The 16,156-nt window shown below is 54.0% G+C and overlaps 5 protein-coding genes and 1 non-coding gene across 6 annotated transcripts; 1 reads left to right on the forward strand and 5 right to left on the reverse strand.

Annotated features, from left to right (window-relative positions):
* Positions 1-183: 183 nt before the first annotated feature.
* Positions 184-4,311, reverse strand: J4E82_004727 (uncharacterized protein; the record flags this gene model as incomplete). The annotated part of the gene is made up of 1 exon (XM_051731003.1): positions 184-4,311. The coding sequence occupies one exon, from the start codon at positions 4,309-4,311 to the stop codon at positions 184-186; it is 4,128 nt and encodes a 1,375-aa protein (XP_051589210.1).
* Positions 4,312-7,443: 3,132 nt separating this feature from the next.
* On the reverse strand, positions 7,444-8,412 carry J4E82_004728 (uncharacterized protein; the record flags this gene model as incomplete). The annotated part of the gene is made up of 1 exon (XM_051731004.1): positions 7,444-8,412. The coding sequence occupies one exon, from the start codon at positions 8,410-8,412 to the stop codon at positions 7,444-7,446; it is 969 nt and encodes a 322-aa protein (XP_051589211.1).
* A 1,112-nt stretch (positions 8,413-9,524) lies between these two features.
* Positions 9,525-9,605, reverse strand: J4E82_004729. The gene has a single exon. It is a non-coding gene; the product is annotated as a tRNA-Ser (tRNA).
* Positions 9,606-10,672: 1,067 nt separating this feature from the next.
* Positions 10,673-12,343, forward strand: J4E82_004730 (uncharacterized protein; the record flags this gene model as incomplete). The annotated part of the gene is made up of 3 exons (XM_051731005.1): positions 10,673-11,157; positions 11,314-11,638; positions 11,966-12,343. 3 exons carry the CDS (start codon positions 10,673-10,675, stop codon positions 12,341-12,343), a joined length of 1,188 nt encoding a protein of 395 aa, XP_051589212.1.
* A 395-nt stretch (positions 12,344-12,738) lies between these two features.
* J4E82_004731 (uncharacterized protein) lies at positions 12,739-14,204 on the reverse strand (the record flags this gene model as incomplete). Its single annotated transcript, XM_051731006.1, has 3 exons — positions 12,739-13,683; positions 13,732-13,863; positions 13,920-14,204. 3 exons carry the CDS (start codon positions 14,202-14,204, stop codon positions 12,739-12,741), a joined length of 1,362 nt encoding a protein of 453 aa, XP_051589213.1.
* Positions 14,205-14,765: 561 nt separating this feature from the next.
* Positions 14,766-15,945, reverse strand: J4E82_004732 (uncharacterized protein; the record flags this gene model as incomplete). Its single annotated transcript, XM_051731007.1, has 3 exons — positions 14,766-15,006; positions 15,054-15,778; positions 15,829-15,945. 3 exons carry the CDS (start codon positions 15,943-15,945, stop codon positions 14,766-14,768), a joined length of 1,083 nt encoding a protein of 360 aa, XP_051589214.1.
* Positions 15,946-16,156: the final 211 nt, after the last annotated feature.

A 16,156-nucleotide genomic window follows, 5' to 3' on the forward strand; every position in this document is an offset into this window, starting at 1 on the left:
TGTCAAGACACTAGCTTGGATGAGGTCGGTACAATAGATGGTCGTAGATATGAGACAAAGCGTGTTGCCGTGGTGTAAACACATCGGAAGGCTTCCCATCATCAAGGCGTGCTGCTGAGCTACTCACGTCCGGTATATAGTACAACCGCACAGTCTCAGTGAGAAAGAGCAAATCGGCAGTCCTTAGTTCCAGCCAAGAGAGTTCTCGGCCATGACAGGAGCAGAAATCTGTTGTGTGCGAACACTGCGACCCTGAGTGCTACTGCTACCTTGACTGCCGCGACTACCAGGCGTCATCCGACCATTTCGAGCACCGTGCATCCAAGCAGCAGCGCCGCCTGGAATCGAACCGTAAGTCATGCGGCTTGTGCTGGGCACAGAGCTTGCGCGCTGGTGGGCCATGCGCTTGTTCCTGTATCGGCGGGCAACGAAGAACATGGCCGCACCGTACGCGATGGCACCGACGATGGCACTGCTGGCAACAATTGCACTGGTCTTGTTCACAGTGCGGCTGGCGCCGATATCACCACCCATAGCACCACCGTCACCAGAACCGCCAGTAGAGGTGGCGCCTGGCTCTTCGGCCGCGTTGGCAGGGCTGCTGTCACCTGGAAGCTTGCCGGCGGGGAGAGGGCATGCAGTGTTGATCAAGGTAGTAAGGTCGTTGACTGTCGAGTTCTTGTTGTTCCAGAAAGCATCCGCAGGGTTGCGAAGCTGAGCTGCGAGCTTCGTCTGCAAGTCCGCGGGGATGGTGAACAAAGCCAGCGTGGTGATGAAACCCTGGTACTCCATAGTGTTCAGTGGCTTGAGTCCGAAGTTCTTGACCTCAGTGGATGAGATGTTCAAACCATCAGCAATAGCCAGAGGCAAGTAATGGAAAATTTGCTGTCCACCGTCGTTTGCGGAAACGAATGGGTAGTTCAAAGGCCACTTGAAGCACACTTGACCCATGAAGCTGTTCTGAGGGATCTCTGAAGGCACTCCTCCGGGTGGCGCAATCATCCTTGGCAGGTTCGATGGGATAGTGCTGGCAGTAGGGCTAGGAGTGGGCATTGTGGAGGCCTCTACAATTATGCTAGTACCGACGATGAGAGAAGTTGCGCTGTCTGTAGCGGTTGGCTTGAGGGAAAAGATCGGTGGTGCCGTCTTGGTGGGGGTTGGTGTCACCGGGATGATGAGGGAGGGAGTTTCACTCTTGGTCGATGAAGGTGTCTCGGATGTTGGCGGTGGCGTGGACTTTGTGGAAGACGGCAGAACAACGGAGCCGGTGCTGAATACTGATGTGGGAGCCTCGCTGAGTGTAGCATTGGCAGAGCCTGATGCACTCAGAGTAGGCGCGGCGCTGCTAGGAGACGCGGTCGAAGTAGCCGATGAAGGCTCTTCTGAGGCCGGGACGCTGAGTGAGCTACCTGACGAGGTTGGGACTGCTGACGCAGATGTTCCGACGGAACCTGTACCAGAGGGAGTGATGCCTGAGCTTATCGTGCCCGAAGGCAGGATGGTATCAGAGAGTGTCGCAGAAGGTGTAATGCTGGCAGTTTCTGAGGGTGTGGGCACAACGCTTTCAGAAGCAGGTACGCCCGACGAAGACAATGCCTCAGAAGTAGGGGTAGGTACGGCACCAGATGGCAACAGGCCTGAAGAGGGAAGCACGCCAGATGAAGGCAGAATGCCAGAAGAGATTGGAAGGCCTGAAGATGGCAGAACACCTGAAGAGGGCAACAAGCCGGAAGATGGCAGGACGCCAGAGGAGGGAAGCAGTCCCGAGGATGGCAATACTCCAGATGAAGGCAGGATACCCGAAGACAATAAGCTGGAAGGCAAGATGGTCGGGATGATGACAGGACCAGTGCCAGTAGGGAGAGCAGAGTCCAATCCAGATAGAATGCTCGACAAAGCACTGGGCAAAGCAGATGCTGGAAGATCCGAAACAGCCGATGACAAGAGCGAAGAAAGAGCTGGAGGAAGGAGACCAGACGCGCTGGCAGACGCTACAGGAGTGGGTGCAGTGGACGCGAGACCGCTACCAGTAGGCAAAACACCAGGCAGTTCCGACACGACCGACGAGAGAAGACCTGGAATATCGAGGATTCCAGAGCTGGTAGCTGCGGTCTCTGAGGTGGGAATGGCACCAGAGCTTAGAAGAGTCGGTGTCGGAGTTACAACAGCAGATTCTCCCGTGCCTAGAGCGGTGGTAATTCCAATGACGATGCCAGAGGATGGCAAAAGTGGCGATCCACTTGAACCAGACGCAGCGACGCTTGTAGGAAGGACTACGCTCTCGGGAATACCTCCAGTAGAGCCTACTTGGGTGGTGGCTGCAGGAGCTTCGGATGCGAGAAGGGAAGACAAGAGTCCACCGACCAGACCGCCAGATGAGGTAGGCTGCACAACGGTCTCGGGAACGCCTCCGGTAGAACCAACTTCTGAAGTAGGCTGTACAATGGTCTCGGGGAGGCCACCAGTAGAGCCAACTTGCGAAGTAGGCGCAGGTGGAAGAATAGATGAGAGAAGACCGCCAACAAGACCGCTGGAAGAAGTAGGCTGCACAATGGTCTCAGGGATGCCACCAGTAGAACCGATCTCGGCAGTGGGTGTAGGTGCAAGCAGCGAAGAAAGGAGACCACCAACAAGGCCAGCGGAAGAGGTGGGTTGAACAACCGTTTCAGGAATTCCGCCAGTCGATCCGGGGACGATGAAAGGCCCAAGGAAGCTTGATGCATCAGGAGAGCTTGGTGCTGCAGAAGAAGCAGGAGCTGCAGTGGGTGTCACAATAGTCTCCGGAATGCCTCCAGTAGAACCGACAGCCTGCTCCGATGATTGAGGCACAGTCGACGAAACGGCCTGGGTAGGCTGAACGACAGATGTGGGAACTCCGCCAGTAGAGCCGATGATAGGGTTCAGGAGCGATGAGAGAAGTCCGCCAACAAGACCGGCAGAAGTTGGCGTCGCGGAAGGCGACTCAACAACCGACGATGATGGCTGAACGATAACATCGGGCAATCCACCTGTAGAAGCAGGAGTGTTCTCGATACCAGGAGGCTTAGAGGTAGGCGCAGTGGAAGTTGGCTGTACGACAACATCAGGGATACCACCAGAAGAAGCGGGCACGTTGTTTACCACCGATGAAGATGGCTGAACAATGGTCTCTGGAAGACCTCCAGTAGGAGCAACAGCCGAGCTCTGAATGGCTGAAGTTGGCTGTACAATGGTCTCAGGAATGCCACCTGTGGAAGCTGGCTCACTTCCAACAGTGGGAGACGACGGCTGCACAATCACATCAGGCAATCCTCCAGTCGAAGTCGCCGCTACGCTCTGAACAGTGGAGGTAGGCGGCACAACGACGCTGGGCACGTCAGAGGAAGCAGGGATGTTTTCAACGGCAGAAGATGTGGCAGCAGCTGAGCTCGGGGCAGAGGAGGTTGGCGGGACGATGACGTCCGGAAGAAGACCGGTCGAGCCGAGGATAGGACCCAGAATAGGGCTGTCGGCCTTGGTGCTGGAAGCAGGGCTACTCTGTGCTGTGGAGGTAGGCTGCACAATGGTCTCAGGGAGACCGCTGGTGGTACCAATCTCTACCGCTGGTGGTGCAGATGACTGAGCAGCTGATGAGGAAACAACAGTGGTCGGTTCAGGCTCAGGAATAGGCTCAGGTGACGGAGTAGGCTGGATGATGGTCTCTGGAAGACCACTAGTGGAGCCAACTTGAGGGGGGTTCTCCACAATGGGGGTTTCGGCTGGTTTCTTGCTTTGCGGGGCCTCTGGAGTGGGGGTTGAAGCAGCCTCAGAAGTTGGCACAAGGATGGACTCCTGAACTTGGCTCGATGATCCAATGCTGGAGCTTGACGGTGCTGGAGGTGGAGGAGGCGGGGAAAAGACACTGCTTTGCGAGGCAGAAGCAGACGAAGAGCTCTCGGGCAGTGTTGTTGGGAGATCGTCCAGTGTGGAAGTCAGGGTGCTAGTTGTGTCGACATCGCTGGTGCTGACAAGTGAGTCTGAAGAGGCAAGAGCCGAAGTGTCAGAACTGCCACGGAAAAGCGATTCAATGAAGGACGGGAAGTCCATCTGACGCGATGTGAGTTGCGAGGAGTAGCTGCTAGACTCTGGCTCAGGAGACGGAGACGGAGTGGCCGCCGGGGTAGTCGAGTTGGTTACGATCTGTCGCTTCACTTGCCTAGGAAAGTAGTATCGGGGACGGCCTTGGGTTTGTTGAGGTCCTGGTGCAGGCATGGCCTCCGCTGTCGTGAGCGGAGAGCCAGAAAGACTGGCCAGAACAAGGGCGGCGGCCCATACTGTGGCTGAGCGCGGCATGTTTACGATTATATTCCCCGGTTAAGTAGAATTAAGTGTCTTGAGGGTGTCGAAGGTGGTATACGTGAAACCCTGCTGCTGTCAGACATGAATTTTACAGGCAAAGTCAGAAAACATACTGTCAGGGCTTTGGTAAACGAGTGTACTTGACGAATGTCAATGGTTGGTAAAGAATGGACCTGTAGGCTGTCAGTCTCGACGAAGAAGGCGCCTCGCTGAGCGGGCAACTCACTAGACTGTCGATGCAGCTAGGAATAGATGGCGATGCGGTTACAGCGTCGTCGCAATGTAGTCGATTTGGTCGCGGGCCTATGCTGTCATGTTTGACACTGACGGGTACCGGAGAATAGTCGTCGCGCGGTCTAGAAGCACGCGGTAGTGGACCAGGGCCGAGCAGAGGTTGGTTCACACGTGGGTGTCAGCCAGGAAGCAGATGCGCAACAAAGAAGCGTAGCGGTCGGTCGAAGCGGTGGTCGTTGCTGTCGCCTAAGCAGGATTCGTAGCGGGAGCGTTTTCTTTGTTCTGAGCAGCGGGTGGACGTGCGCGTCGTGGTTGGATGCAGCGGGGTTGGGGCGCGTCTTCGTACGTGTGCGATGCTAAAACGAGCGGCGGCGACGTTGATAGGCAACGGTCAAATTACTAGTAATTGCGACGATGGAGCGATATTGCTTTTGAAAGAGTGGTCGTGATTCGGAGAATCGTGCAAGGGAGCGTAAGGCCTGGGGCGACGTGGAGAGCGGTGCTTGTCGGTCGGAGGAGAGAGCCACGGGGAGCCACGGGCGGCGAATGCGCAAAGTCGATATATGAATGCGCCCGTTGGGGGGATTGTCGGCGGGTGGTGGAGAAGAAGTCGGCTTGGGAGCGTGGGCGACGGGTAGTGAAGAAGAAGAAGAGGACAGGGCAAGCGTCAGCAGCAGCACTCGCCCCGGTGTCCAGGCCAAAACGGCGGCAGGCAGGGGTCGCGGGCGGAAGAGGGCAAGCGCAATGGGCTGCGAGTCGCTAACGTGTGCTCCCTGCAGGAGAACCAACTGCTCACCACTAGTGCGAGCGTCCACGACGGGGAAAGGCAGGGTTTCGGACGGCGGGCCTCTGCATTCGATAGTCGCAAAATAGAACGGCGCTTGCTGGAGAGGGAGTAGTCCGGTATTGACGTTGGCGGTGCATTCAATGCAAAATATTTTACAAGAGGAGACGGGAGACTTCAGAAACGAAGACGACGACAACAAGAAAGCCAAGTGGACATTGTGTCCCCATCAGCAGCAGATTGCGCATGCCACCAGTGGATTAATTTGCATCTGGCCGCGAGGCCCTGGTCGTGCAGACGGCTGTATGCTCAAACCGCACTAGCGATGGGTAATATATACCCCGGCTATCCATCCTACTTGATCGACCAACACACTATATCCCTTGCCCGCAACACTACCGTGCAACACAAAAACCCAGAGGAGCGTGAATGCAGCAAACTCCACAGTCTTGCTGTTCGTTTACAGCGCCGTCCTCGTAGCTGTCGATGCGGAGGGTTCTGGCGAACGAGCGACCATCAGGCGGCCAATGAGAGATGGCGCAGCCCCTGCCCTTGCCCAGCCCTTCATTTCGGCATAACACGGGTCCCACTCGCATGCGAATGATGATGATCGCTCACCACCGCGCCTCATGCTGCACCTGCACCCGTGGACATGCTTTGATTATCTGCCTCCAGAAGCAATATCGCGGGACTTTCCCAGTGGCCCTGCAGACTGTAATGCCAACGTCTCTACCGGCTGACATTCAAGGCATGCAGGCCCGTGTATCGCCTGCAGCCACACATTTCGCCTCGTGTCCACAGTCATTCCGAAGTGCGACCAACTGCTACTCTGACCACGCTATCGTTTTTGACGCCCATCTGCCTTTCGCTGACATCTTCGTCTCTACGACTCGCCAAAGTTCGTCCTAGGGCAGACGGCTGGTTTCGTCTTTCTGCTCGCCGCCTCCACGCTTGCGCACCAGGGAACGACATGAACTTTACAGCTGCCCTAGGCAGGAAGTACCATGCCTGCCACCAGCCCCTGTCCGTGCCTGGTCAGCCTACCGGTACTTTCTAACTGGATTGTCCTTCATCTTTCAACTGAGCCTGGCCATGACTGACGCCATTGCATCGACGCCTCAACTTCACATTGCGTGCTCTAGCGTTTCACTTTCCCACACGCCTATAATTGGTAGATGCCGACCCTCTACAAACATTCCCGCATCGTGGTTGCCGAGGTTCGCTGTCCGTGACTCGTTTCAAACTTCTGTGTGCGACTGTACGAGGAAGGCGCCAATATTCAGAGCTCACTGTAGACAAGCCCTTGGCCGATCCAATGGTCTAGCCAATGTACCGTGGCATCGGGCTACGGGGATTCCCCTTTCCGTCGCTTGCTATATCGTCAGTTGCCAACTTAACCGTAATGCCAGTTCAAGGAGACTTCCGTCGCAGCGGATGAAGATGCCATTACATCTCGATCGAAAATGGTTCATCACATGCGCCGCAGAGCTGTACTGAGCGATAGGCCCCCTTATGCCAAGTATCGTTCGACATATCGGGACTGCCGGCATGCGCTTGAACGTTTCGAAACCGCTCCCGTCAACTGAAAAAAGAACATCTCTTAACAAACACATTTATAGCCCCGCACTTACATTGGGCACGGTCACTGCGTTCATGCTATGTTCCTTCTCCTATACTCTGCCTCGGTTTGATCCCAATCCTTGTTCCCATTCTCTTACATTAACCACCGTCTGCTCCATAGTTCGCCTTTGTCTTTTCCCAACTTACGCGTTTGTTTCCTGTCAGATCCACATCCAGCAGGGTGACTGTTCATGGGCTCCACGTCCCGAAACGTGTTCTGTATCGCTATCGCGAGGATCGGTGGGGCATGACGGCACGCATGAACCCAGGAACCCAATCTCCACTTTTTGCTCTGGCATCTCCTGTTCTTGTTGGCTTCCAGAAGTTCTAAGCATGGCTGGTTCATACCTATAATGCTGTGTGAACAGCCATATTGGGCTGCGAGAAGCCACGCAGGCTTCGATGTCACAGCGCTTGGTGCAGGCTACGTCTACTTGAAGAGAAAGATGTTAATATTTGACATGGTTCCGCAGTCATCTCCACGCGATCTAGACAAGATCTACGATAAGAGTTTTTTTGCCTTCAGCTAAACCCCAGTCCCCGACGACCGCTGCGTTGACACTCGTCATAACCCCTCTGTTCTCTCTTCCCAACGCATACAGTACCCAAGCTCCGACCCAACTAGCAAGAATTATCAGCATAGTGCTAACGCGTCCTTCGCCACGACACACAGTGTCATAACTCCACTCCAACCATTCCCAGCTCCTTCGCTCAACTCCTCTCGCTGAGTGAATGTGCCCACAAACGTGTAGTCGTGGTTTGGCACGCCATAGTTCCCGTTGGAGATGAGCACAGCCCTGCAAATACGTAGGATTTGAAGCCGAAGAATCGAGATGTCCTTTGGCCGGGCCATGCGTTACGAGTATGTCTGTTGATTCTGAGATAGTATTGCACCATTTGTCTTCGTTCTCTGGATATTGAAACGCCCAGTTGCCATATTGTGGTGTCATGGGACTGCCGTAGACCCGAACGGTACGGTCCCGGATGTCGAATGTCCTTGATTCGTTGTTCAGGTACATCACACTTCCCCATTTCAGCTCTTTCATTTTACGTTCATTGTCTGGGCTTGCAAGTCGTGGGTTGCGATGGAAAAAGGATTGATCGAGAAGCAAGTCGTGATTTCCAGCTATTACAATCTTGTGATGATGTGGCAGACTGTTTAACCAACCGAGTTGTAGTTGGATTTCTTCGAATGTACCGTTGATGGTCATGTCCCCAGAGTGAATGAGAATGTCGCCATTAGGGACATGTAGTTTCTCGTTATGGGTGTCTGAAATGCACACAACCTTTACTGGTGTACCGAATGTGGGTCGTGGTATGACTATGGGCGGCCGATGGGCGTATAGCCATTGTGCGATTATGAGTAGCGGGTTTCGCTGCAAGTGCTGCCATATCGAGGGTGATTCAGGCGCAAAGATGTTGTTTCTGCCAAACGCAGATTTTGTGTTAGTAGTCATGTTGCTATCCTGTGTCCGAATGAGCTGCTGAATTTTTTTATAGTTTCAGAACTTGCGTTGAGATTGTGTGCGAGTGTGAGGGAATGAGAGAGTTTCGGTGTGGACAAGTGGTCGTGCTACTAGGCAGCAAACCCAATACCAGAACAGTAGAATAAACCACCTGATAATTGCATTGTCCGAAACTATACCTTTCAGAATCGTGGGTCGTGCATTTGGTAGCGAATCCACAACTTTACTGTCGGTTGACTATCCCATGGGACATCGATGTATCTAACACCGTTCGACGAACAATCACACTGCACCAACAGCCTCTGAACCAAGTCTATCGAACTCAAGGGCCCGATGCTGTTTCCACAACCGGCACGATAGCAACAGCGGTTGCAAAGTCTCCATCGTGGCTGATACTGATTTCGCACAGCTGTCCATCAAGTTCGCTCACGTCCACACGTGTCGACACTACGACTGGTGCATCGTCAGAGCTCTCTGTGTCATAGACTTTATCGAGTATCAACCCTTGGGGTCGTGCTGACTGATGCTCGCTGCGATCCACCGAGGTAACGGGTAGAATCATGATATGCTTGAATCCTCTCTCATCGATATCTAGATGACTGCATGCTTTGCGACAAGCTTCCTTCGCCGCAAATCTTTTATTGCGTAAGCCTTCTGCTCGTATCTAGAGCATCACTCGTACACACCTGCCAGCGAGGAATTTGGAGACTGAATCCATCCTCTTGGAGATCGTTTCTTCTGGTCCAAAACGGTTCCAGAAGTACTGGCGTTCGTGATCAGTAAGAACTCGTCTCAAGTATTGGTGTAGAGGTCGCAGAGGCTCGCCGCGATGGTGGCGCATAAGAACGGCTCGTAATCGTGGGACATGGCAGATGTCGGTGCCCACTCGGAAAGGATATGGAAAGGGTCGCAGTGGCATCGAGTGAGTCGAGTGTCACAGAGCATTCAAGCTGTAGGAGAGTGTGAAGGTGCTAGGTTAAGGCTTGGCAGGGTCAAAATGCGTAGGTATGCTGTTTCTCTCGCATCTTGTATAGGACAGGGGCGCGCAAAAAATATAGAGCAGCGGAAGCACCTCTCTCCACCCACTCACTCATCAAAAAATACGACGTTGGCCAGATTCGAACTGACGCTCCCGAAGGAACAAGATTTCTAGTCTTGCGCGATAACCACTCCGCCACAACGCCTCGGTTGTTGTTATCGAGTACTTGTACTTCGATGAAAAGTTGTCAAGCCGCTGTGTATATATTTCAAGACTGTGGTCTTAACATGCAGGCCGGAGAAACTGGCTCGTTTAAACCCCACTTCCAGCCCGCCTCGTCTCCACCACCGCCTACATTGTCCCTATACCTCAAGACCTCGAGGAAGACTTTGACTCTGCATACGTCCTTGCCCTCTTCCATGCGACAGGTCGCTCGATCCAAGTTTTCATGCGTGGCAAAATACGCAAGTCCGTCGATGCGGGCAATAAGCTTTTGTCTCTTTGATCGCGCAAAGAGCCGCGTCGTCACCTTTCGGAGTTGAAAATGAGGCGACAAAGATACTCCCCGTCGGATCCCGACAACCAGTAATTCTCTTTGAGCCTCGCGTCGCATCCCTTTGATTCGCTTGCGCCATGCAGCCTACAGGACCTTAGCACCCGACGTCTTCGCTGCTGACTGTAGCCCATGCCAAGGTGTCCGCGACACTCCAGGGAATACGTTGGATGCAAACGGCACCGAAACCGTCCCATGGGCTGTATAGGTTAGGGGCCCCGGGACGTACGACGCTGTTCTGGGATCCTGGTGGTACGGGACCATGTACCTCAAGCTACGGTTGGCCCGAGGTCGCCTTGTGCGAGTCCGGCGTTGGAACAAAGAGCTGGGGCATCGTGGCTGATGTGCATGCGGCCATGCGCTGGTAAGATTCTGCTGATGGCTATCGCGGGGTGCGGTGATGTTCAAATGTGGTCGATTCCTCGATGATTGTTTCCCTTGTGTGTGTCCTTCACTCTATCGCATGTTTTGAGTAGTGCATACGCGCCTGCGTCGATTCAGGTGCACGCAGTCCAATGCAGTTACAAACTTCTCCACGCCTACCAGGCGTCCCCATCCTGAAACTCGACTCTACCGGGCCGGAATACTCTCGCTGGCGACGTAGCGTCAAATTTGCGCTTGAAACGAAGGATACCTGGAAATACTGCAATGGCACTTTGCCCATGCCCATGCCCAGTCCAAGGTTAGCTTCGTCCATTTGTGTAACGGAGACGAAAGACATGCAGCCGGGCTTGCTAGAAGAGCGAAGGTCATGGGTACGGAAAGATCGAGAGGTCAAGCTTGATATCTTTCTCTCGCTGGCAGAGGAAGTGATGCTGGAGCTGTTTGAAGTCGGACCACCATTACCACCCTCCAACTTTAGCTCGCAGGAGATACTTGAGGCATTGGATGAACGATTCAACGTGTTCAGCTTCTCTGGCTACCACCACGCATTCTGCCATTTCCTGAACCTGCACGTTGATCAATACGCAAGCATCGAGGATTTTAATAACGAGTTCACGACGGTGCTGGAAGATCTGATCGACTACGGCCATCCACTTTCCAATACCCAAGCATGCTCCGCCTATTTTTCGAAGCTCCGATGTACCCAGAATCCATGGGTCGCAAAGAAGTTGGAAGACTGGGATATGCTGCCAGCAATGCCTGATATTTACAACCTCATGCAAGAATCGCCGCCATGGGCATGCATACGACCACTGCGCAGGTCGTCCCAAACTTTTCCTGTACCAACAATATCAGAAAAACATCCTGGAGATTCATGGAGTCATCCCCAGAGCGATATACCGGGTCTCTCAAATAGTAGCACTGCGTCATCCGATGGTTCTTGTTCAAGACAGCTCTCTAGACAAGTAACTCATAGTCAGAAGGTCGCTGTGCATGCTTCAGACAAGAATATCGAACCCGATCCCCAGGACTTGCGCGAGGCAATCGAGAAGCTTCTCACCTCTGCCGAGGCTAAGCATTCTAGCTTGAAGACCGATGCTCCAGTAGCTTCAGTATGCGCTACGCCAGACTGGTTGAACGTACCGCAAAAAGTTGCCCCGAAGATACTGTCAACACCAGAACTACCACCTCCTGTCATATCACTGCCTCTTCGCAAGACTCCCACTCAGTCGCGTGCACGCTCCGCATCACCACGTCTTCCATCCGAATCGTCTAGAACCTTGTCGCAAGCAAGTTTGACAGTACCAACAAGGACGAGACGTCCACGCACAGCAGATATGCCATATAAGATAGTCCAGCCATTCCAGCCTCTTCCGCCCGTACGGTCAAGAACACCAACGTATCCACCACCTCCACTGTCAGAGCACCCGGCTTTTCGAGACAGACCCTTGTTCCCAACGGGACATGCCCAACCAGATTTAATTTCCGTGGATTACTTCAATAGACCTCATCACCATTCCGCACCAATATATCCGCCATATCAGCACTCAGCCTACTCGTCAAATAGTAGCAGCGCGCTTAGCTTGCCACTACAAGGGACCAGCGAGTCGTCATGGTGCTACACAAAGGACAATAGCGAAGACACTCAGGGGCACTACATCCCAATCCTCACGTCTTCTATATTCCTCCAAGGCCGGAACCCAGACATTGCCAATGAGCAAAGCAAAACGTCTCTGCAATCCTCGTCTGCGGACATTACTGCTTTGCCGTCTTTTACCTCAAATATCGACGACTTGATCCCGCCGCTACCAAAGAAGAAGATGTTACGTAAAGCATCGTCTAGTATGGACATACTAAAACGGCTCAGCGGGGATAGTCTGCTCGAGTCTAGCGACGAAGTAAGGGAACGCGAGGAGAAGAAGGTTAGAGAGAAGGAAAGAAAAAGAAAGGGGTGGACTATTGGGGTGAATATTGCGAGATTCACGTATAGCAAGGGCATTCAGTAGACGGGTGCATAGCATGCAACTGTCTGCTGTTCGTCGGCATTTAACATTGTTGCTTAGTTGGTTGTGGCCAGAGTCCATGAGCTGTATACCCTATGCGTTCATCCAAATGTACTACTGTACCAGTTTGCAACACGAAGTGAAAACCAGACGCGCACATTGATATTAATCAACCGGACATTCCTCTTTTTCGGTGTCTACTAGTTTATTAGCGCACTCGATCAAGTGAAATCGGATCTCCACTCCATTTCATGATTTTTGAGAACATAGTCAAGTCTCTGAATGAGGTGAGGATTTAGTCTATGCTAGCTCTTCTATCTCGTATATTCGTAACACATTCCCGGTACCCGCCGTGTCTTAGCCGGTCAGATTACCGAAGAACCTTCACAGGTTGCTATCTACTGCGTCTCCCGCACGACCTTGTCAACAGCCTTGGCAAAGTAGTCAATGTTGTGCGTGTTCAGACCAGCCATGGAGATGCGACCATTCTTGGTCATGTATACATGCGAGTCTTCCCGGATCTTCAGCACTTGCTGCTCTGTCAAGCCAGTAAAGCTGAACATGCCGATCTGCTCTGTGATGTGGTTCCATGTACCTGGTGTGCCCATGTCCTCGAGCTTGCCGCGAAGCGCCTTGCGCATCTCCTTTATACGGCCAGACATTGTACGGAGGTTGTCTTCCCACTCAGCAAAGAGTTGGGGATCGTTGAGGACGGTCGAGGCGATACGGGCGCCGTAGGCGGGAGGATTTGAGATCTCAGAGCGCTGGAGGATGGCGAGCTGCGAGGCGATGCGCTTGATGGTGTTTTCGGCATCGGATGAAGGAGAGGTGACGAAGTGGAAGCAGCCTGCTCGCTCGCCGTACAGGCCGAAGTTCTTCGCATATGACTGCGCGATGCAGAGCTCGAAGCCTTGCTCGACAAAGTAGCGGATTGCCCAGCCGTCGGTTGCGAGATCGCCGGAAGCAAAGCCCTGGTATGCTGTGTCGAAGAAGGGGAAGTGCTTCTTCGACTTGATCACGTCGGCAATCTTCTTCCACTGCTCCTGCGTAGCGTCGACACCGGTGGGGTTGTGGGCGCACGCGTGCAGTACGATGATGCTACCCTCGGCGGCATCCTGCAGAGCATTGATCATGCCATCAAAGTCGAGGCCCTTTGTCTTCTTGGAGAAGTAGGGGTATGTCTTGTGTTCGAGGCCGACATTGGAGAAGATCTGGAAGTGGTTCGCCCATGTGGGGTCTGAGAAGTAGGCGGTTCGCTGGCTCTTGGTCTTGTAGAACTTGGCGAGGAAGAGGGCGCCCAGGTGGACGGCACCGGTACCGGAGATGGTTTGCAAGCTGGCGACCTGTGTGGTGTGAGCTCAAGTCATGACGTGGTGGAGTGATGTGCCTACCCGCTTCTCCTTGATGGCGGGGCTGTCACCGCCGAGGACTAGCTTCTGGGAGGCGGTTGTGAACTCTGCGAGACCGGCGATGGGGAGGTACTCGTGGTTGAGGTTGGGGTCGTCGCGGAGTCTGTCATCGGCCTGTGCATGGTCAGTCGCGGGTAAGTCAGGACAAGAGGAAGGCGTGGTGGGCGCACCTTCTTGACGACGGGCAGGATCCAGGGCTTTGCATTGTCGTCTCGGTAGGCTCCAATGCCCAGGTCGACCTTGTTGGGGTCCTCGTCGCGGCGGAAGGCAGCCATCAGCCCGAACAGCGGGTCTTCGGGCGCCTGGGGGACGACATTCGCGTCGAAAGCGGTAGCAGCCATTGGTTCGATGTGCGAGGAGATCTGGTTGAGTCGGGTCTGGGAAGAAGTCTGGGTGGAAGTAGTGGAGAGGGAGAGGGAGGAGGTGAGTGGTTTGAGGACAGGTGAGTCTGGCATGATGATTACGGCGTATGAGCTCTCCCACGTTTACGTTTCACCGCTGCCGCCGCCTAACTATGGGAAGCCGTGTCCAGCCCACGCTTAACCCCGCAGTTTTCTTTTGGAAGGCGAGATGCGGAGAACCGGGAGGCCGGTTCGAGACGATGCAGTAGAACAAAAGTTGGCTGACATGGCGACGGCATCGCATCCGACCAGCGCATTATATAGAGGTGAAGCTCGGAAGGTATGCCGCAGGGTCGTGTGAGCAAGCAAGCCGAGGCACAAGCTGCCGCTTCCGCAATGATGTCAGCTGTACAGCCCTTCTCACATGCAGGGCAGTCACCATCACGACTTCTTTCAGATGAGTAAACTTGCTACCGCTGTAGCTAGCTACGAACCGTTGTGGGTCTGCATGGCCTGCAGGCTGGCTGCTGGTTCAAGTATGCCGACCCCACATGGCTGCCATTGCTGCTTCTGGAAACTTGGTCCACTCAGAGCGCCCCGGATACTGACGGACGTAGCGCGATATATTCACATGTTGGGTATCTACCAAGAACACCACCGCACCTTGTTCCACTCTCATATGAACAAGTCCCACACAACAAGCGTCGTGCAGAAGATGCTTGTAGCCCAGAACAGCTTCTGCGCCGTACTGCCCCGCTCCGTCGCGCGCTTGAGCTCCTTGTTTCCACTCCCAACGTTCTCCGTTGTATTGAACGAGTCTTCAATGAGCTGGTTGATGTGCGTCTCCTGCATGCTGAGGTTGGACGCGAGCGTCGAGTGCAGCTCCGAGATCTCCATGAGCGACTTTTCGGTTGCACTGCCGGTGTCAGTAGCTGTTCAAGACGAGGGTGTCGTAGCACATACCGGACTTTGTCGAGCTGGTCCTCGTACTGCTTGAGCATGTCCTGGTTCTCCTGCGCAAACAGCTGGAGCTGCTCTGGGTCCAGCTGATTCTCAATCACCGCGCTCGACTCATCCGGGTTATAAGTCGACTTGGCCCGATAGTCCCCAGCCTTGTTCCCAGCATTGTGGCTCTCGTCCATGTCACTATAATCGCTGCTGGCTGGCCCTGTAGCCCTCGTCTTGTACAACACGCTCTTGCTCTTCTCCACCTCCCGCATGTGTCTGATTTCCATCATGTCCGTCTGGAACAGGACGCACTGCTCCAACTGAAAATCCAACGTCCACAATATGCCCTTTCGGTGTTCCCTGATCGTGTTCGCCTTGGCCTCTTCAATCTCCTCCTCGACGCTCTTCGCTGTGATTGCCCCGCCTGCTGCCCATCGTCCAAGCGCACCGAGGCCCTGCTTTGCGCGCTTCTTCAGAGCGACCTGCGTCTGGGTCTCCTGCCTCACCTGTTCAGCAGCCCCTAGCTTCTCAATCGCATCCTTCAGCTGATGTATCGATAGTTTGGCCTGGGCGTCGATCTCGTTGCGCTGCGTGTCGCTAAGGTATTTGGCATCTTTGTCTGCAGAGGCCGATGCTGCGCCTGCTCGCGCGTACTGCTTCCGGCGGGGGGCATGTGCCGTCGAGAGATAGCTCTGTCGTATCGACTTCAAGTCTGTGTGAAGCTTTGCAATGTGACCTCGCTGTGGCTGTTAGCTTTCACCTTCAGGTTCACGCGCGCAACGTGGCCTACAATGCGGTATGCCTCTTTTACAAAGCCGTCGAGGGCTTCGACGCGAAACACGGGAGGCTCAATCGGACGCGCATCGTGCTTCGCGAGCACCTGGTTAAATATTGGCGTGATGTCCATTGTGTTGGAGTGCAGTCAACTTGCTCATGTGAAATGACGATGCTCCCCGCGGGAGTGTCATGCTGGTCTTTCGCTTCCCAGCCAATGACGCACTATTGCGCCTGCCTAAACACCTACCATCACTATTCACTGCTCAAGATTCTTTACATTGAGGAAGGATGCTTCCTATCATGATTTAGAAAAGATTCGCATCAAGCATCTGCAACAGAAA

The sequence above is a fragment of the Alternaria postmessia genome (assembly GCF_024291825.1).
Source record: "Alternaria postmessia strain BMP 2775 chromosome Unknown scaffold_23, whole genome shotgun sequence".
Taxonomy (NCBI): domain Eukaryota; kingdom Fungi; phylum Ascomycota; class Dothideomycetes; order Pleosporales; family Pleosporaceae; genus Alternaria; species Alternaria postmessia.